A 23,630-nucleotide genomic window follows, 5' to 3' on the forward strand; every position below is an offset into this window, starting at 1 on the left:
CAGGACCGTGGTAGCCATGGCAGCAGGTAGGGGGTGGGGTGTGGGGGGGGAGTCTACCTCGAGACGAGTGGACCATGGCACTCTCAGGAACACCTGTCGACACACACACACACACAACATGATCCACCGCCACGTGTGTTGACTCTTCAGTCCTCAGCAACACACAGTATCTCAATACCTTACAGACAGACGCTTCCTTTACTACGCTCTATTCCCTAGTCCTATACCCACATATTGTTCCCTAGTCCTAAATCCCATCTCCTAGTCTTGGTTGAAGTGGAGGTGGTGGAAGGCAGCCATTTTAGTTTAACCCCTCCTCTCTCTCCAGACCAATGACAAGCAGGATTGTTTCTCTTCTAGAAATACAGACAGGGCTACAGGTCTAAAATACCTGAAAGAAGATTTACCTGGGCACACTGTTACAGTATTTACCTGGTGAAACAGTCTCCGGTGGTAAATTCACGTTTAACACATTAAAAAGACAGAATAGGACACTATGGGTTAACTTCTTGGATATAGGGGGCGCTATTTTAATTTTTGGATGAAAAACGTTCCCGTTTTAAACAAGATATTTTGTCACGAAAAGATGATCGACTATGCATATAATTGACAGCTTTGGAAAGAAAACACTGACGTTTCCAAAACTGCAAAGATATTGTCTGTGAGTGTCACAGAACTGATGTTACAGGCGAAACCCAGATAAAAATCCAATCAGGAAGTGCCGCATTTTTTGAAACCGCCTCATGCCAATGATTCCTTATATGGCTGTGAATGGGCCACGAATGAGCTTAGGCTTTCTGTCGCTTCCCCAAAGGTGTTGACAGCATTGTGACGTATTTGTAAGCATATCATTGGAAGATTGACCATAATAGACTACATCTACCAGGTGGTCGCTTGGTGTCCTCCGTTGCAATTATTGCGTAATCTCCAGCTGCAGTATTTTTCCGTTCGCTTCTGATGAGAAACCAACTGTCAAGACTGATATATTATCGAATAGATATGTGAAAAACACCTTGAGGATTGATTCTAAACAACGTTTGCCATGTTTCTGTCGATATTATGGAGCTAATTTGGAAAACAGTTTGGCGTTGTAGTGACTGCATTTTCCAGTCTTTTTCTTAGCCAAACGTGATGAACAAACGGAGCTATTTCGCCAACACAAATAATCTTTTTGGAAAAAATGAACATTTGCTATCTAACTGAGAGTCTCGTCATTGAAATCATCCGAAGTTCTTCAAAAGGTAAATTATTTTATTTGAATGCTTTTCTTGTTTTTGTGAAAATGTTGCCTGTTGAATGCTAGGCTTAATGCTATACTAGGCTATCAATACTCTTACACAAATGCTTGGGTAGCTTTGGTTGAAAAGCATATTTTGAAAATCTGAGATGACAGTGTTGTTAACAAAAGGCTAAGCTTGTGTTTGAATATATTTATTTCATTTGCGATTTTCATGAATAGGAAACGTTGCGTTATGGTAATGCGCTTGAGGCTATGATTACGCTCCCGGATACGGGATTGCTCGTCGCTAGAGGTTAAGGGAGCTTCAAGGGTGAGAGGTTACAGGCAGTTTGGAGATTTCTGATGTTTTGTCTGCTAAGGGATGGTTATTGGAGGTTAAAGGTTAGGCAGTTGTTAGTGGTTAAGATTAGAGGTTATAAGGGGTAAGGTGTGGTGGTGTACCTGAAGGTTTGGCTGTAGGCTGGTTGTTGGAGATGGTTGACTCTCCACACAGCTCCATAGAAAACTGGAGCTGTTCCTCATTCTCACCACTCCCTGGAAAACAAACAAACCCCTCAACCCACCTGAATATACCAACTCAAGTAGAGGGTCTTATCTCTCCAGCTCGCCCTAACTCCAGAACCTTATCTCTAAGCCTTGACATACAGTGGGGCAGAAACGTATTTAGTCAGCCACCAATTGTGCAAGTTCGCCTACTTAAAAATATGAGAGGCCTGTAATTTTCATCATAGGTACACTTCAACTATGACAGACAAAATGAGAAAAAAAAATCCAGAAAATCACATTGTAGGATTTTTAATGAATGTATTGGCAAATTATGGTGGACAATAAGTATAAGTAGTGCCAGACGTGTCCCCCTGCTTAAGCCAGTACATGCCCAGGCCCATCTGAAGTTTGCTAGAGAGCATTTGGATGATCCAGAAGAAGATTGGGAGAATGTCATATGGTCAGATGAAACCAAAATATAACTTTTTGGTAAAAACTCAACTCGTCATGTTTGGAGGACAAAGAATGCTGAGTTGCATCCAAAGAACACCATACCTACTGTGAAGCATGGGGGTGGAAACATCATGCTTTGGGGCTGTTTTTCTGCAAAGGTACCAGGACGACTGATCCGTGTAAAGGAAAGAATGAATGGGGCCATGTATCGTGAGATTTTGAGTGAAAACCTCCTTCCATCAGCAAGGACATTGAAGACGAAACGTGGCTGGGTCTTTCAGCATGACAATGATCCCAAACACACCGCCCGGGCAACGAAGGAGTGGCTTCGTAAGATGCATTTCAAGGTCCTGGAGTGGCCTAGCCAGTCTCCAGATCTCAACCCCATAGAAAATCTTTGGAGGGAGTTGAAAGTCCATGTTGCCCAGCAACAGCCCCAAAACCTCACTGCTCTATAGGAGATCTGCATGGAGGAATGGGCCAAAATACCAGCAACAGTGTGTGAAAACCTTGTGAAGACTTACAGAAAACATTTGACCTCTGTCATTGCCAACAAAGTATTGAGATAAACTATTGTCATTGACCAAATACTTATTTTCCACCATAATTTGCAAATAAATTCAATGTGATTTTCTCATTTTGTCTGTCATAGTTGAAGTGTACCTATGATGAAAATTACAGGCCTCTCATCTTTTTAAGTGGGAGAACGTGCACAATTGGTGGCTGACTAAATACTTTTCTGCCCCACTGTATAGGCTTTCAGAATACTGACCCCTGGTGAGAGCCTTGTCTGCTGCCTGCTGAGTCTCCTTGTCAAAACTCATGGCTACGGCTGTCACCGCCACCTGGAGGGGAGAGGGGATGTGAGAAAATGAGAGAATGAAACTCTTTTTACCTTGTTGCTATCATTTAATGACACAAATGTAAGATAAAGATACTGACCAAAACCAAGTTAAGATGGACAAGATAGGAGAGGTGTGCTCAGGTATGTATGTCCTCTCACCTGTATGAGTTCTTCTTCTGGTACGGCTACAGTGAAGTTGAGATGGCAAAGACAGCAGGGGATCATGGAACGCAGCTTAAAGTATAGACTCTACACACACAGACAAATAAAAAGCAGACAGTTAATATATAACTTCCATATTAAATTTAAGTAGAATAAGTAAGAGGAACACCAACGCTTAACCCGTGCTTCCCTCTTGTGTGTATGGTCTTACTTTGAGCAAGTTCTCACAGAGGTCAGTAAAGATCTTGTTGAGGCCCTGGTTGGTCAGATTGGCATTACTGAGTCTGTAGACCCGGACAGATGTAAACATCTTGGGAGGAATGGAAGAGAATGAGTAAGATATTATAAATCGCAAAATAAGTAGTAGCAGTCGTCGTTGTAGTGTTTCAGTGTGCGAGCCTGACCTGTAGTCCTGAAGTCCAGTTGTGAATCCCAGGCATGACCTCCGTGTTACAGCTGTAGAACCCTGGAGAGAGACAGACATATGGACGGACATGGTGAAAGAGCAGAGTTGAATAGAAAATATAATTTCTAGTAGAACAGTGTGTGTATATACACCTGCAGGTATGGGGGCATCAGTAAGTAGGGATTGGATGTCCTCTACTGCATCAGTGTCATCAATCTGAAGACAGGAGAAGAAATACATTAACACACCACACCCTATACTATGCCCACACACTACAATTTACACATCCAACATAACACACCCACCCTACATTACACACACACACCCTACAGTTAGAGGACACCCAGCCAGCCATACCTCAAGTACAAAAGCATCCTTCTTGCCGTGGGACAGGTCTAGTTCGGACAGCTCATCTGAACTCTCAGAGGTAGACCTGAACAGTCTGCTGGACCGCTGTCTGTCAGGGATAGGAGACCCCACCACCTCCTCTATACACTCCTACAACAAGAGCAATAAAAACAACAATAGGTGTTTGTGGCTCCGACCAACCCTGTCCAGGTTGTGAGCCACTGAGTTCCATAGCAACAGCATCAGTCCAAACCACACAATAAGTAGCTACATCCAATTCACCCACACCCAAGGCAGCGCTAACAAAGTACGTTTTTATATTAGTTAATAGCACACACAACAATTTAGTGGAGGGAGGAAAAGTGAGAAGACTCTTCAGGGGTTGGGTTAACGCAGCATTTATCTTTTTTTCCACTCAGAAAAGTTCAGATAAAATATCTTGCTGCGGTTTTGAAATGCAGATCTAAAATGCTTCTTATTGTAAATTCTGCTTCAGTCATGGTTCGCGCCAAATCATCAATTGAAAAGGACAAATTTCATGCTTTAGTTTCACTTCTCCACTTGAATGAAATATCTTTGCTCTAGTCATTGGATCACCAGACAGAGCTCTGACAGGTGTAGGTTACTTTTCCCAAGTACTTTCCTCCAGTGTAGTTTTTCTCCAGTAATAGGTTCAAATGCAAACATTAGAAAATGTAGCTGGCTACATACTTTATGTGATAAACATGAGAAAAATGATGGCCATGCATCATTTTTGCTAAAGGAAAATAGCTTGCTTTTGAATTGTAAGCTAATTTACATGTGTTAATGCTAGCCAAGTAGCATTGCACTGCTGTTGTCATCTGATAAACTATTTTCTGCCATATCTGTTGCACTAATGTATTTTGTGTTAAGAAAAACTATAGCCCCTTGAAAATGCATGAGCATACTAGCTGTGTTCTTGAGTGTACTATCATAGAGCTCTGATTCTAGACTGTACTTAAGAGTTGTGATTTTAGAGTGTGTGCATTTCCGTAGATCTGTGATTCTGGACTGTACTCGTACAGCTGTAATTGTAGGACTAGTCATATTGTGATTCTAGAGTATTGTACTCATATAGAGGTTTAATTATTTAAAGGCTGTAGTTCTCATACAGAGCTGTAATTCTAGAGGGTGTTGTACTCATACAGAGTTGATTAATAGAGAGGGTAGTGTGGCATGCATCACTAATTGGGCATGCTCAGTACCGTATTCAGGCCGATGAATGCCTCAGGGTCCAACGTAAATAACTTCTTAACCAGAAAAAGACAGGAGATAACTATCACTTTCATATTTACACAGAATTACACCTACACACATATGGCTGTGTGTGCGTGCCTCTCACCGGGGGGTGTATGTTGTAGAGCTCCTTGTTCTTGGCGATGGTGTCATCGATGCGTTTCTGCATGGTGGAGATGTGTTGGTCGTAGCTCAGATCACTGGGGGTCTTTCCAGCTATTTGGATACCACCTGGAGCTGGCAGCGCTGACAGGTACACACCTGTTGCAGACTGGACACACACACGCCAAAGAGAGGGATATACACGACACACACACAGACCCGTCAGATACGCAACTCGTAGAAGACAGGTAGGCACGCACGCACACCATACACACAGACTTACAGCTAGTCCCAGGAGCATGTTTTCTCCCACACTGATCTGAATGCGGAGTCCAAACAGAGCATTCATGGAGCGCAGTTTGAGTTTGTTCATCAGCTGTGTGTGGAGCTCATACTCCATGAAGGGGAGGAGGTTAGAGATGGATGTAGCATTCACCTCCCCTTGGGCCTTCTTTTTCGTTCGACACAACCTGCAATATAACATCATTTTACATACCTCTCTGGGCCACCTTCCTCATACAAAAATACATAAACTCAGAAAAAAAAGAAACGTCCCTTTTTCAGCACCCTGTCTTTCAAAGACAATTTGTAAAAATCCAAATAACTTCACAGATCTTCATTGTAAAGGGTTTAAACACTGTTTCCCATGCTTTCCAAACAATTAATGAACATGCACCTCTAGAACGGTCGTTAAGACATTAACCGCTTACAGACGGTAGGCAATTAAGGTCATAGTTATGAAAACTTAGGACACTAAAGAGGCCTTTCTACGGACTCTGAAAAACACAAAAATAAAGATCCCCATAGTCCCTGCTCAGCTGTGTGAATGTGCCTTAGGCATGCTGCAAGAAGGCATGAGGACTGCAGATGTGACCAGGGCAATAAATTGCAATGTCCGTACTGTGAGACGCATAAGACAGCGCTACAGGGACAGCTGATCATACTCACAGTGGCAGACCACGTGTAACAATATCTGCACAGGATCTATACATCCGAACATCACACCTGCAGGACAGGTACAGGATGGCAACAACTGCCCGAGTTACACCAGGAACGCACAATCTCTCCATCAGTGCTCAGACTGTCCGCAATAGGCTGAGAGAGGCTGGACTGAGGGCTTTTAAGGCAGGTCCTCACCAGACATCACCGGCAACAACATCGCATATGGGCACAAACCCACCGTCGCTGGACCAGATAGGACTGGCAAAAAGTGCTCTTCACTGACGAGTCGCGGTTTTGTCTCACCGGGGGTGATGGTCAGATATGCGTTTATCGCCGAAGGAATGAGTGTTACACCGAGGCCTGTACTCTGGAGCGTGATCGTTTTGGAGGTGGAGGGTCCATCATGGTCTGGGACGGTGTGTCACAGCATCATCGGACTGAGCGTGTCGTCATTGCAGGCAACCTCAACACTGTGCATTACAGGGAAGATATTCTCCTCCCTCATGTGGTACCCTTCCTGCAAGACAGGAATGTCAGTATTCTGCCATGGCCAGTGAAGAGCCCAGATCTCAATCCCATTGAGCAAGTCTGGAACCTGTTGGATTGGAGGGTGAGGGCTAGGGCCATTCCCCCAGAAATGTCTGGGAACTTGCAGGTGCCTTGGTGGAAGTGGGGTAACATCTCAGTGAGATGGTAAATCTGGTGCAGTACTTAATGCAGCTGGTGGCCACACCAGATACTGACTGTTACATTTTGACCCCCCCCCCCTTTGTTCTCAGACACATTATTGAATTTCTGTTAGTCACATGTCTGTGAAACTTGTTCAGTTTTTGACTCAGTTGTTGAATCTTGTTGTGTTCATACAAACATTTACACGTTAAGTTTGCTGAAAATAAACGCAGTTGACGTTTCTCTTTTTGCTGAGTTTATAACCCACACAGACAGGATATATGCTGGTAGTGTGTGTGTTACCTGGCCTGTATGAGGCAGCCCTTCCCAGTAACCTCAGCCTCAGCAGGTAGGTCTATGGTAGTGAAGAGCACATCAGGGACCTTCTGTCTCCTACAGTGGTAGCAGTATGTAAGCTGAGCTGGGAATGGCATGTTGAACTCATCATACGGGATGTGAGCAAACCCGCAGCTAGGGGGCGACGCATCCTCAAACCTGAAATACACACACGCATCTTGAACACCATTTTTAAATTCAATTAATCCAGAACACCCCTCTCCATTTAGAAGCAATCAATGACTAGGTTAGTCCAAAACCTCCTGGCCACTCAAATCTTTTTCCGCCTACACTAACACCCATCCAGCAGTGTGTGTGTTCCTACCCTAGCCAGGTTGAGCTAACTTCCCCCTCGCCCCTCTCCGACCCCACCATGCCGGGGTGTGGTTGTCGTGATAACCTGTGGTCGCTGCCGCCGGTGTCCAGACAGCCCTCACGCATGAATCTGGGATTCAACATGGCCGCTGTGCCAGATGCAGACAGGATACACACCTCCTCACTGTGGGAACAGGAGGGAGGGGAGAGGGAGAAGAGAGGGTGGAGAGAGAGAGAGAGATGGTGGATAACTTTAGATCCACATAACTTTCTGTGCCTATAATGCACTAACAGACTTTGAAATACAACTTTGGTCTTTGTATTGTGTGTGTGTGCAGTGTACCAGATGCTGGTGCTCTCGCTGTATCCCACCACAGCGTGGCAACCCAGGGCTTTTGCATGAGACTTGATCTCCTGACGAATCTCCTCCCACCACGCGTCCCTCGTCTCCGGCTCGTCTGCAACACAAACATACATAATGTCATACACAGACACACATACATAGCAACACAGACACACACTGGCTGGATACCTGACTGATTGTCTACCAGAAACTAGCGACAACCAGAAATTAGCTGACTATCAGAAACTAAAACCTATTAGAAACTAGCTACATTTAGAAACTTACTGACCATCAGAAACTAGAAGTATCGAAACTAGCGAATACCATTACATAAGCAGCAACAGAGAATCAACTGACACTTTTTTTGCTGATTGTGTTAAAATAGTGCATCATCGCAAGCAGGTACCACTTAACCATCTGTCAGTTCGTAACACAGTGAACATGATGTTGATGACGATGATGAACATAATGAAGGTGTTTAGTTAGTGTCTGGGCTGTTCTCATCTCATAGCATCATCTCCAGGCCAGCCAATCACAGGAAGACAGGAATGTAGGGTGGCGTCCCAACCCCCTACATCTCCTTAACTTCATTCCCATAAAGTATTGTGTTCAGTAGTTCACACCAAAGCTAAAACAATATATATGTAAAAAAAAAAAAATTAATAGGAGTATTCTTATTGGACAAGTGCCTTCCTGTTTCAAAACATTATCTACAGTTTTTGAGGCTCCCGATCAAGACCCTGGCCTCACATAAGGCCAGGCAAGGAGGAGAAGAGGCCCTTCTCAGAGCCTTCATCATACTCAAATGAGGGACACCTGGTGGAGGCTGAACCATGGTCCTTAATAATAACCATGGGTCCACTCTGTACCTCCTGGGAGAGGCCACATGCTCAAAGAGAGATAGACGATAGAGGGAAGAAGGGAGAGAGAAAGAGGAAAATGGAGACACGGGGAGGAAGGAAGGATGTGAGATGGATGGATAAATGGCTCAGGCATAACAGACCCAGAGCAGAGCAGGGTCCTCTCTAAAAGAAGCAGCATGTCTCACAGGTACGCTCACATCCACACGCATGGGCAGAGGAGGGCCATATTCATTCATCACAGATCTTGAACCAACACAGCCCCGTCTCTAACTACACTACCCTGTGTCTCACACTCCCTCCATTCCTGTACCCCCCTCCATCCTCTTGTCTCTTTCCCCCTCCCAGCATGAATACGGCCCAGTGAATCCAGGGATGATGCACATACCCAGTCTGTCTCAGTTTTAACCTGGACAGGTTTCTTAGAGGAGCATTACTGAAGCGCAGGGAGAACTTTAGGGATGCAATGTGTCACACACTGCTGTAGCAGCTTGGGATGGTGGGCTAACCAAGGGGGAAGGACTGGGGGGGGGGGGGGCTTAGCGCATGCTCAGCACACACACATACACAGACTAGGAGAGAGGAGGATGGCAGCTCAGTGAAAGAAACAGAGCTTTAGTTTAGAGCTGTAACTAGATGCTTGCAGACACCCATATTTCTGTGCCTGGGTGGGTGGCTGGGTGTGTTTCAGTGAGCTGCCATGTCTCCAGTGTGTGAGACCAGTAGGAGGAGGGAGGTACCTGCAGCGACACTATTCCAGTCTAGCAGTTTGTAAGAGCGCGTGTTACCCAACACTGGGCCAGAACAACACACACCATTAGTACAGAAAGAGAGGAAAAAGAGAAGATACAAACTACAACACAACAGCACCACAGTAATTGCAAAGACACAGACCACTGAGTCAATACCAGAGTCTAGCAGAGAGAGAGAGAGAAAGAAGCGAGAACAAGGTAGAGAGAAAAGCAGATATTGTGAGAAGAATGATCAAAGATATGCTGTGGAATTAGATAAGCAGGGAGAGAGGTAAAGGCTAAAGAGAGGAGAGAAAGAGAAGAGGCATTCACTAGCAGATCTCTCTACAGTCTAAGGCAGGGGTATCAAACATACGGAGGGGGACCAATCCGGCCCGTCGGTAGTTTGAGTAATAAAACATTAATACACACACATTGGAGTAAACAAAAAATTAAGAACACCTGCTCTTTTCATGACATAAATCCAGGTGAAGGCTATGATCCTTACTGATGTCCCTTAATAATGTTCCCTTAAAGAGTAGAGCGAATGCCTGGTACACTCTGGAAATATCAGAAGTCATTCATAAAATAAATGATGCCTGGAACACAGGCTTTAGGCCTGGACTGGCAAGTTATTAAACTGAGGAATCCTTTTGTAAGACAAATCAGAAAGGCTAAACATTATTATTATGCAACAGCCCTTTCGGATTGTAATGGGAACACAGCTAAATTGTGGAAAACTGTCAAATCCCTGAAGGGTTCCACTTCCTCCTCTCTGCCACAACAAATTAATTTACTTTTTTTTTAAATGCTGTCATTTTATTTCAGCGGGCTCGCTTTTGGAAAGAACTAGTCATAATTATATTGGCCTGGATGTTGATAGGGGAAACGTGCTGAATGATCAGAGAAATTAGTCAAAGCTTTTCTTTTAGGCTATTTACCGAAAAATATGTCCTGGAAGCTTTGCTAGCAATAGAGAAGAAATCCACAGGGCCTGACTAACAGGATCCCGGTCTGCTTAAGTGTGCAGCACCCATCATTGTTGGCTTAATAAACACCATTTTTTATTTAACACTGGTATCAGGAAATATTCCAAAAGCATGGAAATCAGCTCGTGCTGCCATTCCATAAGGGCAGGGATAGTAGTGATTGTAATAATTATCACCCCATTTCAAGGCATCCTTGTCTAGCTACAATTCTTGAATCATTGGTAAAATGTACAAATTTGATCTTTTTTTAATCTGACAAATGTATTGTGAATGTAAATAAAATCAGGCTTTAGGCCTGGGTATAGCACTATTACTGTTACCATTTTAGGTATTAATGATCTTGTCCATGCTTTTGACACTAAAATTAAATGTGCTGCTTTGTTTGTGGACCTGTCAAAAGCTTTTGATACTGCTATTTCATTGTTGTCCTCAATAGGCCTGAGCTCTGACGCCTGTTCATGGTTAGCTAGCTAGCGAACGTTACAGATGTAACCCATTTGCATTCTCAGAAACCCTACCTGTGGGTCAGCTTCAGCAACCTGCAGATTCATAATACAGCTATGCCAATGTTTGTATTGGATGGTGGTAGTATGAGTTGGGATTATGCCGGTTCATTGTTAGCTAGCTAGCTACAGTACATGTCTAAACAAAACACTTAGCCAGATGATTACATGGCCCATCAAGTTAGCCAGGTGTATCTGGGGGTGATTAAGGCCATTATTGTATTTCATGAACGTGTACAAGTCTAGACAGTAGTGACCCATCCACTTAACTAGATGTAACCAACCCCAGCCACAACATTTCCTTCACATGACCCATCAATTTAGACAAGCGGGTCAGGTAACCGTCATGTAAAAATTATAAAATAGTTTTATCTGGACACTATTTTTGACATTGCTACTATGTAAGTAACCATTTCAATGTACTGTTTACACCTTCTGTTTCCTGTGCATGTGGCAAATCAACTCTTTATTTGATATAGTGTGTGTTTACCAGAGACTAATTTGAAGAACAACATGACCTGCACCAAAGTCAAATAAGGATATAGGCCAAGGACTATATACTGTATTTTTACCAGGAGTTTTTCCTTATTGTTGGTTACTACTTTCACCGCTTTTAGTTTTGAAATCTTTGGTTGTTTACTAAACTAAACACTATGTTTAGCAAATGGCCTCACATGTAAATCTTTTAAGAGATCAGAGGGCCTAAGACTTAAGAGGGTGTGAACAATGCTGAATGTAGACAAATATTTTTTTTTCCGCAAAAATGGGGTTTCAAGTTTATCAACTTTCAAAGCAGAGTTACTTTTCCATTGTTTTTCAACTGCAGTGTATGAAATACCATTTTCTAGCTGAGTCTCTACTTTAATCCAATGTGAAAAACACATTTTCAAATTTTACAACATAAGACCGAATCGAGGCGGTCACTCACATACGCAGATGATACTACTATGTATGCGCAAACTGTGGCCACAAAGTTCGAAGCTAAGTTCGAAACTAAGGGGCCTAGCCAGTACCATGAAAAACAGCCCCAGAGTATTATTCCTCCTCCACCAAACATTACAGTTGGCACTATGCATAGGGGCAGGTAGCGTTCTCCTGGCATCCGCCAAACCCAGATATGTCCGTCAGATGGTGAAGCATGATTCATCACTCCAGAGAAGGCATTTCCACTGCTTCAGAGTCCAATGGCGGCGAGTTTTACACCACTCCAATCGAAGTTTGGCATTGCGGATGGTGATCTTAGGCTTGTGTGTGTGTGCATGCGTGTGGCCATGGTAACCCATTTCACGAAGCTCCTGACGAACAGTTCTTGTGCCGACGTTGCTCCCAGAGGCAGTTTGGAACTCGCTAGTGAGTGTTGCAACTAGAGTTGCATATTTTAGGTAATATTCAGAGGTCAAAACTTACCGTGGGAATTAACAGGAATATATGGGAATTAATGGGAATGAATATTAATACCATTTAAGATGTTTTTTTGCATTGGATATATTTACCATATCATATGGAGACATGAACCTTTCACCTTATCATAAGTAGACATAATTGCAAATGATTAAATCCTTCCAATAGAAATCTTAAAAAACAATTTAGTTACGAATTGAACTTCAATTAAATGATTTGACTCTTCACATGGGATGATTTTATTTAAAATATATATATATATATATATATTTTACCTTTAAATAGGCAAGTCCGTTAAGAAAAAATTCTTACTTTCAATGACGGCCTAGTAACAGTGGGTTAACTGCCTTGTTCAGGGGCAGAACGACAAATTTGAACCTTGCCGGCTCATGGATTCGATCCAGCAACCTTTCGGTTACTGGCCCAACGCTCTAACCACTAGACTACCTGCCGCCCCGATTTCACTGAATAACAAGCCTGGTTACGACGAACCCAGGGTCTCTGGTGGCACAGCTGGCGCTGCAGTACAGCTCCCTTAACCACTGCGCCACCCGGGAGGCAGCTGTGGCATGTATGGGCTTCAGGCAGAAGTCTAAGCTTTTTGATGCATTTCAGTATATTGAAGTGGGCAGGGCAGTACAGATTTCTTCTCTTACATCTGCAAGCAGAGTCAGAGCATCAGTCAGGGTGGCATTGTCTCCCTCAATCCGTGCAATGGCTACTGCTATAGGTAATTTCTTTTAAAATGAAATAATCTCCAAAATATCGTTATTTTTAGCCTACCCGCTGTGGACGACTATTTCAGCACCGTTTCACGCTGCTCTGAGTCGAGCATGGAGAAACTAACATGTTCAATTATATTCCATGATATTCTTAAGATATATGTGTTGACTGAATATATGCAAGTGATGTCTGCTAAATAATCAAGTTGATGGCACAGTCATATAGCCTTGGCACCTACATAAATCTGCGTGTGGGTGACCTCATGCAACCGCAAAATGTTGGATAAAGCATATACTGTACAGAACTGTATTTCTTCAGCATCTTTATGCTTTCGTTAATAAAATAACGATATAAATACTTTCAAAATGCAGATGTTTATTTCTTTATGGATCCATAACGAATTACTATGGGAATAAATATCACTGAATGACAGAAATATTAGAACAAAGTGGGCTAATGAAGGTAAACAAATGGTTGCTTACTGGAGAATACTCTTTCAAACACACACGCTCACGTTGTGCATCACCATTATGGCTATTAGCAGGTAGCAGGACAATAGACTTGCCTAGGAGGTGGGTAGGGAGAAAATTCTATCGTCAAATGTAAAACTTAAGTTAGGTTGGCTATATCACATCCGGCCGTGATAGGTTACAATTTCAGTTTAATCGACCAGTAAAGACAAAAAAAATACAACAAAAAGTATTATTAATTATTAATCACATCCAACTGTGATTGGGAGTCCCATAGGGCGGCGACACAATTGGCCCAGCGTTTCTCTCCCTCTAAAAACAGAAATACATGTTTTGGCCTTTACAAATACTATTATGGCCTTATTCAGATAACAAATCGCTCGCTTTTGTTTTTTTGAAAACAAAATCTCCAAAATATCGTTATATATATAATCAAGTTGATGGCACAGTCCTATAGCCCGGCACCTACATAAAGCTGAGTCACTCACTCATCCACTGCTTTGGATCAAAATAAATAAGTACCAACATTCTTAGTCTTTAATAAAGAAATGTTTTGGTTATCATGGCCTGGACACCATGTTCAGTATTATAATAGCCCATTATGGGCTGTTAGCAGGACAACATACCTTAACTTCTTGACGCTACCCATCCCTTTTGCGGGATCATTTGTGTCAGCAACCGCTGAATAGCATAGCGCAACAGTCAAATAATATTACAAAAAAATATTCATATTCATGAAATCACAAGTGCAATATTGCAAAACACAGTTGAGCCTTTTGTTAATACACCAGTCGTCTCAGATTTTGAAATTATGCTTTACAGCGAAAGCAATCCAAGTGTTTGTGTAAGTTTATCAATAACATAACATTCTGTACACTAAGCATTTAAGTAGCGAGTTCAAGAAAATCAGAAAAGCAATCAAATTAATCGTTTACCTTTGATGATCTTTGGATTTTTCACTCACGAGACTCCAAGTTACACAACAAATGTTCCTTTTGTTCCATAAAGATTATTTTCATACCCAAAATACCTCTGTTTGTCGCGTTATGTTCAGAAATCCACAGGAAAGAGCGGTCATGACAACGCAGACGTATATTCCAAATAATATCCATAATGTCCACAGAAACATGTCAAACGTTTTTTTTATAATCAATCCTGAGGTTGTTTTTAAATTATATATTCTATAATATATCAAACGGGTGTGTAGGTTTTTCAAAAAGACTGGGAGAAACAATGGCCGCCTTACTCTGTAGCGCAAAACTCACTCAGAGCCCCCACCTACCCACTTATGCAATGTGATCTTTCACGCTCATTTTTCAAAATTAAAGCCTGAAAATATTTGTAAGGACTGTTGACACCTTAGGGAAGACATAGAAAAAGGAATCTGGTTGATATCCCTTTAAAATGGAGGATAGGCATGCATAGGAACAGAGAGGTTTCAAAATAAGAGGCACTTCCTGATTGGATTTTCCTCAGATTTTTGCCTGCAATATCAGTTCTGTTATACTCAGACAATATTTTGACAGTTTTGAAAACTTTAGTGTTTTCTATCCTAATATGACAATTATATGCATATTATAGTTTCTGGGGCTGAGAAATAGTCCGTTTCAAATGGGTACATTTGACCAAAAAAACTAAAATACTGCCCCTACACACAAAAGGTTAACCAACACCTCTATTTTGATACTTTGTGGATGGACCCATATGTAATTATTGGCGGCAACATGAGTCTCACTAGTGTTGAGTAATGTGCTGTTAAAAGCGGTGTAGGTCTTATTTATTTAAAGAGCATATTGAAGCAATAGGATTTGACGCAATAGTCACTGTGGTCAACTATTTTAGCAAGCATGGGGACTGGTCTTGAAAAATCCATTCGATTTTTATTTTCACTGAATCTGTTTAGGTATTGGTTAGACTATAATTATACAATTAGGGTGTGGAAATGTTATGCTCTTAGTACTGTAGGCTACTCCCGACCGTCACGTTGTATAGCGCCATATTTTCCGTTCCATCTAAAAACTCAACGGACACTGAAAGCTTAACGAAATGTATTCTTCCCAGAGTGTCAATACAGCTGCACTCAGACAGCTCAGCTCCCGGTTTAAGTCCTCTCTAACCACATATCTAGCAGTGTTTCCCCTGTATGACAGACAGACACACCCTTAAAAAGATAGTGTACGATTTTGAAAATTAAACGCAGTGTAGCACCTATTTCTCAATGCCAGGAACACATATAATAGTAACTTAGAGCACCCCAAGAAAACATCCCCAAATTTCAAACTCTTAAATCAATTAGAATATTTTAACGTTATTCTAAAAGTTGGGTTTAAGGTTCTCTCCAAATCAGCTCTAACTTCGGAAACAATCCCACAATGCCCTGCGGTCAGCATTATACGGTGAATGAAAAACTTCTTAAAAGTGGGATAAATTTGTGAAAATGAGGTGGGCGCATTGGGAGTCTACTCATCAATCTGTGGGGCACATTTCTTCCCTGAGAACTTCCACTGCTATCAACAATGGAAAGAGGACTTCAGAAAGAAGTTGCTTCTCAAAGTGGATGCTGTCCCGACAATTAACGTGACTTCTAACGCATCTCAAACAGCCAGCAGAGACTGCAAGCATTATCACTGGCATGGAAGTGAACCAGGTAAATGAAAAAGCTAGATAGCTTGCTACCTCTATGCCAACGTTAGCTAGTTATAGAGCTACTGCATTTAGCTCATGTCTTCCATCTAAATAACACTTATAAAACAAACCAAATGTAAATGTCTGCCAGCTGTTGGTAGCCAACTGCTGATGCTGTCATATATTTTTATTCTAACCTTTAGAAGTCAGTTAAGAACTGACTTGGTAAGTCCGTTAAAACCTCTTGAAACTCCCCATCCCGGATCCGGGATCGTGAATAAAGCCTCAGGCTCATTAGCTTAACGCAACGTTAACGATTTCTGAAAATCGCAAATAAAATGAAAATAATGCACCTGCTCTAAAGCTTAGCCTTTTCTTAACAACACTCATCTCAGATTTTCAAAATATGCTTTTGAACCATCGCTATTCACTAATTTGTGTAAGAGTATGCTAAGCTAGCTTAGCATTTTGAGTAGCATTTAGCACGCAACATTTTCACAAAAACCAGATAACCAAATAAATAAAATCATTTACCTTTGAAGAGCTTCGGAAGTTTTCAATGAGGAGACTCTCAGTTACATAGCAAATGTTCAGTTTTTCCTGAAAGCATCTTTGTGTAGGAGAAATCGCTCCGTTTTGTACATCACATTTGGCTACCGAAACTAACCGAAAATTCAGTCACCAACAACGTCAAACTTTTTCCGAATTAACTCCATAATATCGACCGAAACATGGCAAACGTTGTTTGGAATCAATCCTCAAGGTGTTTTTTCACATATCTCTTCATTGATATATCGTTCGTGGAAGCCTGCTTTCTTCTCTGAATTCCATGGAAAAATACTTGCAGCTGAGGTTTGCGCACCAATTTCGGCGCAGGACACCGGGCGGACACCTGGTAAATGTGGTCTCTTATGGTCAATCTTCCAATGATATGCCTACAAATACGTCACAATGCTGCAGACACCTTGGGGAAACGACAGAAAGGGCAGACTCATTCCTCTCGCATTCACAGTCATAAGGAGACAATGGAAAACGGAGCCTCAAATCCTGCTCATTTCCTGGATGCCGTTTCATCTTGGTTTTGCCTGTAGCTCACGTTCTAGGGCACGCACAGAAAATATCTTTGCAGTTCTGGAAACGTCAGTGTTTTCTTTCCAAAGCTACCAATTATATGCATAGTCGAGCATCTTTTTGTGACAAAATATTGCGCTTAAAACGGGCACGTCTTTTTATCCAAAAATGATATAGCGCCCCTAGAGTTTCAAGAGGTTAAGAACAAATTCTTATTTACAGGGGACAGTGGGTTAACTGCCTTTTTCAAGGGCGGAACGACAAATTTTAACCTTGCCGGCTCATGGATTCGATCCAGCAACCTTTCGGTTACTGGCCCAACGCTCTAACCACTAGGCTACCTGCCGCCCCATAGATAGTACAAGCCTATGGGAAAGAGTAGTTTTCAAAGTGTTTCTGGGGGCTGCAAGATGCGGTAATTCGGTCGTTCTGTGGCAGTTTTTTTTATATAGCCTGCCAAGTGTGGGCAAAACTGAAATGTGACTCTTCGGCCATGAATCCGTTTGCGGATCGGGTGGCATTTCGGAGAAGCCACAGAGCCATGCTTTCTTTGGCGGGGTGAATTGTGGATTTTGGTCTGTGGAAAAGTGTATTTTTGAATCTTACGATCAATGTGGCCACAGTTGCTTCTTGTTGAAAAGGCAGCAGATAACTTTCGCTTGCTATAGCTAGCTATCCTCCACCATCTCTGAATACATTCATGGATATTTTTTTCTAGCTGGCAAAATAAGCGAGCTAGATTTTGTTTGTGTACTGCCATATGTTGATAACATAGCTAAGTTTGACACTGGTATGGGCTAGTAAATATCCTAAATCTCGCGAGTTAGACGCAAGCTGAAACTGGGGAGAGAGAGAATTCACTGTCACTTTCAGGGGTGCAAATATTTATATAAAGTAGATATTTCTATTTAATTTTCAATAAATGTAATAACATTTCTTAAAACATGTTTTCACTTTGTCATTATGGGGTATTGTATGGGGGAGATTTTTTTTTTTATCAATTCTGAATTCAGGCTAACACACAACATGTGGAATAAGTCAAGGAGAATGAATACTTTCTGAAGACACTGTAAATATCAGATGAAGTCCATTATTTGCTACCTGGACTTTAAGCCCTTTTTCTACTTACATTAGTTTATGTTCGCTTGCGCTCCTTAGCATTTAGCTAGCATCCGCTATGGGAATTCGCTAGTACTTTGTTAGTGTTACTATTATTATTTATTTTTAATTTTGAAAAAAAAAAAAAACATTCTGTGCACTGCCAGCAATACCGTAAAACCCGGTTTGGTACAGTAATAGTAATTCTGTATGAAAACCTGGATACCTCCCAATCCTAATTAACTCTAGCTGACTAACACACTGATCTCACAATGTGTGACACACCCCTCACCCACTGGGTGAGCGGGTCATGTCATAAACATGATCGAACTAGCCTGGAAACTACAGTGCAACATGTAATACAACATGTGTTTTCCTATAGCCAGGATGGTGCATTCTTGTGGAACTCACCGGGGTTGTGTATGCGGTCAAGCAGCTTGACCGAGCGGGTGCTGACCACGCCCCCGACGTGAACCAAGAAGCCAGGGGGGAAACAGGTCAATGTGAAGATGGGGAACTCCTGAAAAGATACAAATAGGGTCAGGTCCAGTAAAAGTCAGGAGTCAGGGTTCAAACCTGTCTCCAGGACATCTGTTTACTTGGGAAACAGTAGAATTAAGGGTTGGCATGCTCAACCTTGTCTTCTTCAAAACAATAACATGCAGGGTTGTAAGGGCATAAGATATAAGAGGAAAAACCCATACTGACTTATAGTCTCTGTCCACACATATATACAGTGCCTTCGGAAAGTATTCTGACCCCTTGATTTTCTCACATTTTGTTAGGTTACAGCCTTATTCTAAAATGAATTAGTTTTTTTACTAATCAATCTACACACAATACCCCAAAATGACAAAGCAAAAACAGGTTTTTAGACCGTTTACTCAGTACTTGGCTGAAGCACCTTTGGCAGTGATTACCACCTTGAGTCTTCTTGGGTATGACGCTACAAGCTTGGCACAACTGTATTTGGGCAGTTTCTCCCATTCTTCTCTGCAGATCTTCTCATGTTCTGTCAGATTGGATGGGTAGCATTGCTGCACAGCTATTTTCAGGTCTTTCCAAAGATGTTAGATCGGGTTCAAGTCCGGGTTTTGGCTGGGCCACTCAGACTTGTCCCGAAGTCATTCCTGTGTTGTCTTGGCTGTGTGCTCAGGGTTGTTGTCCTGTTGGAAGGTGAACCGTCGCCCCAGTCTGAGGTCCTGAGTGCTCTGGAGCAGGTTTTCATCAAGGATCTCTCTGTATTTTGCTATGTTCATCTTTCCCTCGATCCGGACTAGTCTCCCAGTCCCTGCCGCTGAAAGACATCCCCACAGCATGATACTCCCATCACCATGTTCCACCGTAGAGATGATGCCAGGTTTCCTCCAGACGTGACGCTTGGAATTCAGGCCAAAGAATTCAATCTTGGTTTCATCAGACCAGCAAATCTTGTTTCTCATGGTCTGAGACTCTTTAGATGCCTTTTGGCAAACTCCAAGTGGGATGTCATGTGCCTTTTACTGAGGAGTGTCTTCCATCTGGCCACTCTACCATAATGGCCTGATTTGGTAGAGTGCTGCAGAGATGGTTGTCCTGAAAGGTTTTTCCATCTCCCTCGAGGAACGCCAGAACTCTTTCAGAGTGACTTTCGCATTCTTGGTCACCTCCCTGTCCAAGGCCCTCCTCCCCCGATTGCTCTGTTTGGCCGGGCGGCCAGCTCTAGGAAGAGTCTTCGTTGTTCCAAGCTTCTTCCACTTAAGAATTATGGTGGCCACTGTGTTCTTGGGGACCTTCAATGCTGCGGAAATGTTTTGGTACTCTTCACCAGATCTGTGCAGACACAATCCTGTCTCGGGGCTCTATAGACAATTCCTACGTCCTCATGGCTTGGTTTTTGCTCTGACATGCACTGTCAACTGTGGGACCTTATATAGACAGATGTGTGCCTTTATAAATCATGTCCAATCAATTTATTGGGGGTAGGTGAACAAGAACCGGATGGTCACTCTGACAGAGCTCCAGAGTTCCTCAGTGGAGATGGGAGAACCTTCCAGAAGGACAACGATCGATGCTACACTCCACCAAACAGGAATTTATGGTAGAGCGGCCAGACGGAAGCCACTCCTCAGTAAAAGGCACGACAGCCTGCTTGGACTTTGCCAAAAGACATCTAAAGGACTCTCAATGGGAGAAACTCCCAAATACAGGTGTGCCAAGCTTGTAGTGTCATACCCAAGAAGACTTGAGGCTACAATCACTGCCAAAGGTGATTCAACAAAGTACTGAGTAAAGGTTCTGAATACTTATGTAAATATAAAAAAAATAATACGTTTGCAATTTTTTTCTTCTAAAAAACAGTTTTTGCTTCGTCATTATGGGGTAAATGTGTGTAGATTGATGAAGTAAAAAAGAATACATTTCAGAATCAGGCTGTAACGTAACAAAATGTGGAAAAAGTCAAGGTGTTTGAATAGTTTCCGAATGCACTGTAAGGAGAGGAAACCACTGTAAACTGTTGAGAAGCAGCCCAAATAAAGACTAAAACCCCTGAGCAGAACTCAGGCAGAAAAGAGGTTTGATAGAAGCATCCAGAATAAATACTGTGTGTGTGTCATACCCTGGTGTTTACAAATATACCAGAGGGTGAGGCTCCCTGAGAGGAAGGAGTGGTCAAGAAGATGGAGAGACAGAACATTATTCACTAACATACTCATACTTCACCCTCACAAACTCTTCACAATTCACCCTTTCACACAGCAAAATGCAGTGCGGTGTGTGTGCTTACCCTCTGCTCCAGAGCTGATTGGGTATGTTGTCTGAGGAGGGTCTTCAGAGGCCCAGCCTCTTTTCCAACGCTGCCCCCACTCCCCATCCCTGATAGGATGAGAGAACAACACTTCACCAATCACATCGCTTCATCACAGAAAGCTGGCATTCGTCGACAACCACAAGTATGTAAGTAGCCTTGCAAGAGCCTTAGCTTGTGCGAGCTGGAACACCTCGACAACCATGCAAATTCCAGATGAATAGTGTCCCTTAGACTACTAAGCTAATATCTACATAGCATTTATTACACACCTTTGCTAATGACAACATTCCCATAAATCTACCTGTGAGGATAGAGAACATTCACATAGCTGCTTTATTATCCCTTCTGTACACTACTGCATACTACACCACCATAGAAACTTGCAAATGGGGGTGATTGTGGGGGGGCTGGACATGCCTTAAACCACACATTGGGGTAGAAAAACATGGGCAGGGGGTCACTCCAGGGCAGTTAGTATCGGGGCCAGAGACCAGAAAGCATGGACATTTCACCCAAGGTTAAGTGGGGTAAAGTTCAAGAGGAGCACATTTATGGCTGTTAGAGGTTGTAGATGCAGTTTGTAAAAGGTGTTTTAGTGCTTCATGACTTCTGAACTCTGTGCCCTACCAGAGACTATAATAAAGGCTATTTAACTGTAACAAGTGTTATAAGGGGTGTTGTTGGGCTTCATGACTCCTGCAGGGTGTTAGTGTTAGACAGTTATAGACCTTCATGACCGTCCTACCGGAGGCCGCCAGCATCAGCTCTTCACTGAATGATACAGTCTTTCTCAACACAGACCCCTCTGATTGGACAGAGGGGAGAGGGGGTGGGGTGTAGGCTCTGAGGGCAGACCCAATGCTGCACAGGATTAGCCCAGAGGAAGGAAGGGACGGGGAATTGAAGGAGAGGGTGGGGGAACTGGGACAGAGGAAGACCCCAGGACTAGACACAAACCTCTCTGCAGAGAAAGAGGTGAAGAGAGAGAAAGAGAGGCAGGAGGTAGGGAGACAGAAAACAAGGAGAAAACAAGAAGACAGCAAGAAAAGCAGAAAAGAAAGACAGTGGAGGAGAGTCACATGATTTGAAATCTGACAGGGGGAAAAAAGGGAAATAAAACTCCTTTAGGAAGAAGGGAGTTGGGGAAGAGAGAAAGTAAGGGGGATCAAAGGGTGTATTTCCACCAGTAAGGGGAGCCATGTCCTGTCCTAGGGGAAGTGTGGGTTATTATGTGGTGAACACCAGAACTATGGTCAACAGCTGCTGTCAGTGTGATTCTAACAAAATTACTTGAAATAAATCAATAAAACAATGAACTGGGATAGCAAAATAAACAACACAGTGAGTTTCTGAGTGGGGATGAGGAAAGGTGCAGAGAGGGGAGGAGAGGGTGAGGAGGGTGGTGAAGTCTTACCAATCCTGGGCGTCAGACTGAGGTCTGTGTCTGAGGAGGAGGACTGGCGACTGCATGGCTTGGATGGAGAGAAGGGAGGAGGAGAGGAGGAAGGAAGGGTTCTGAGAGGCGTGGGGGGGCCGGAGAGGGAATGGGGGGGGTCCTCACTGAACACGGGCCTGCCAGGAGAACACACACACCCATCAGTCAGTGTGGGTGTGGTGTGGAGAGATGCTTTGCTGATAGATGTATGTGAAGTGTGTGGAGTGCAAATTACTTGGCCGCGGAACAGAAAGCCAAGCACATGAAGCGTAAGCACAGCGTTTCCCTTAGATTAATTTAGCAGCGGGGGGGGCACTGCTGCTAAAGCATTGCCACCACTCCAAAACATCTGACTAAAATAGGTGCTTCAACAAAGTACTTAGTAAAGGGTCTGAATTAATTGTCATTACAAATATATATAAAAAAAATTTTTTTAAATAAATAAAAGAAATAAAATAAAAAAATAAATAAAAAAATAAAAAAATAAAAATAAAATAAAAAATAAAATAAAAATCGCCCGATTAACCGGTATCAGCTTTTTTTGGTCTTCGAAATATCGGTATTGAAAAACCATAAATCGGTTGACCTCTCGTCTGAATACTTATGTAAATGTGATATTTCCGTTTTTTTTTTTAATTAAAAAATACATTTAAAAAAAGTTTTTGCTCAGCCATTATGGAGTATTGTGTGTAGATTGATGAGGGGGAAACTATTTAATCTATTTTAAAATAAGGCTGTAACGTAACAAAATGTGGAAAGAGTCAAGGGGTCTGAATAGTTAAGTAACCCAAATGCACTGTATATTTTGTACCAGTCCAAAGTTTGCACACACCTACTCAATTAAGGGTTTTTCTCAATTTTGACTATTTCTACATTGTAGAACACTAATGAAGACATCAAAACCATGAAATAGCACATATGGAATCATGTAGTACCAAAAATGAGTTCAAAACAAAATATATTTGGAATTTGAGACTCTTCAAAGTAGCCACCCCTTGCCTTGACAGCTTTGAACACTTGGCATTCTCTC

General features: G+C 42.5%; 1 protein-coding gene across 10 annotated transcripts in view; it reads right to left on the reverse strand.

Moving 5' to 3' along the window:
• Positions 1 to 23,630, reverse strand: part of LOC135524321 (C2 domain-containing protein 5-like) — a 43,053-nt gene that overhangs the window by 4,353 nt on the left and 15,070 nt on the right. For 5 of the 10 annotated variants that reach the window (XM_064951776.1, XM_064951772.1, XM_064951769.1 and 2 more), the window contains exons 8-24: positions 22,580 to 22,737; positions 21,142 to 21,230; positions 18,786 to 18,894; positions 7,904 to 8,018; positions 7,571 to 7,744; positions 7,213 to 7,404; positions 5,582 to 5,768; positions 5,303 to 5,467; positions 5,166 to 5,210; positions 3,949 to 4,089; positions 3,744 to 3,807; positions 3,590 to 3,651; positions 3,397 to 3,495; positions 3,183 to 3,272; positions 2,952 to 3,024; positions 1,682 to 1,774; positions 58 to 93 (exon numbers count right to left, since the gene is read on the reverse strand). In XM_064951776.1, coding sequence (XP_064807848.1) covers positions 58 to 93; positions 1,682 to 1,774; positions 2,952 to 3,024; positions 3,183 to 3,272; positions 3,397 to 3,495; positions 3,590 to 3,651; positions 3,744 to 3,807; positions 3,949 to 4,089; positions 5,166 to 5,210; positions 5,303 to 5,467; positions 5,582 to 5,768; positions 7,213 to 7,404; positions 7,571 to 7,744; positions 7,904 to 8,018; positions 18,786 to 18,894; positions 21,142 to 21,230; positions 22,580 to 22,737 — 1,892 coding nt within the window. The remainder of the gene's footprint in view (positions 1 to 57; positions 94 to 1,681; positions 1,775 to 2,951; positions 3,025 to 3,182; positions 3,273 to 3,396; positions 3,496 to 3,589; positions 3,652 to 3,743; positions 3,808 to 3,948; positions 4,090 to 5,165; positions 5,211 to 5,302; positions 5,468 to 5,581; positions 5,769 to 7,212; positions 7,405 to 7,570; positions 7,745 to 7,903; positions 8,019 to 18,785; positions 18,895 to 21,141; positions 21,231 to 22,579; positions 22,738 to 23,630) is intronic. The other 5 variants (XM_064951777.1, XM_064951775.1, XM_064951773.1 and 2 more) reach the window with 4 other exon arrangements.

The sequence above is a fragment of the Oncorhynchus masou genome, chromosome 31 (assembly GCF_036934945.1).
Source record: "Oncorhynchus masou masou isolate Uvic2021 chromosome 31, UVic_Omas_1.1, whole genome shotgun sequence".
Classification (NCBI taxonomy): domain Eukaryota; kingdom Metazoa; phylum Chordata; class Actinopteri; order Salmoniformes; family Salmonidae; genus Oncorhynchus; species Oncorhynchus masou.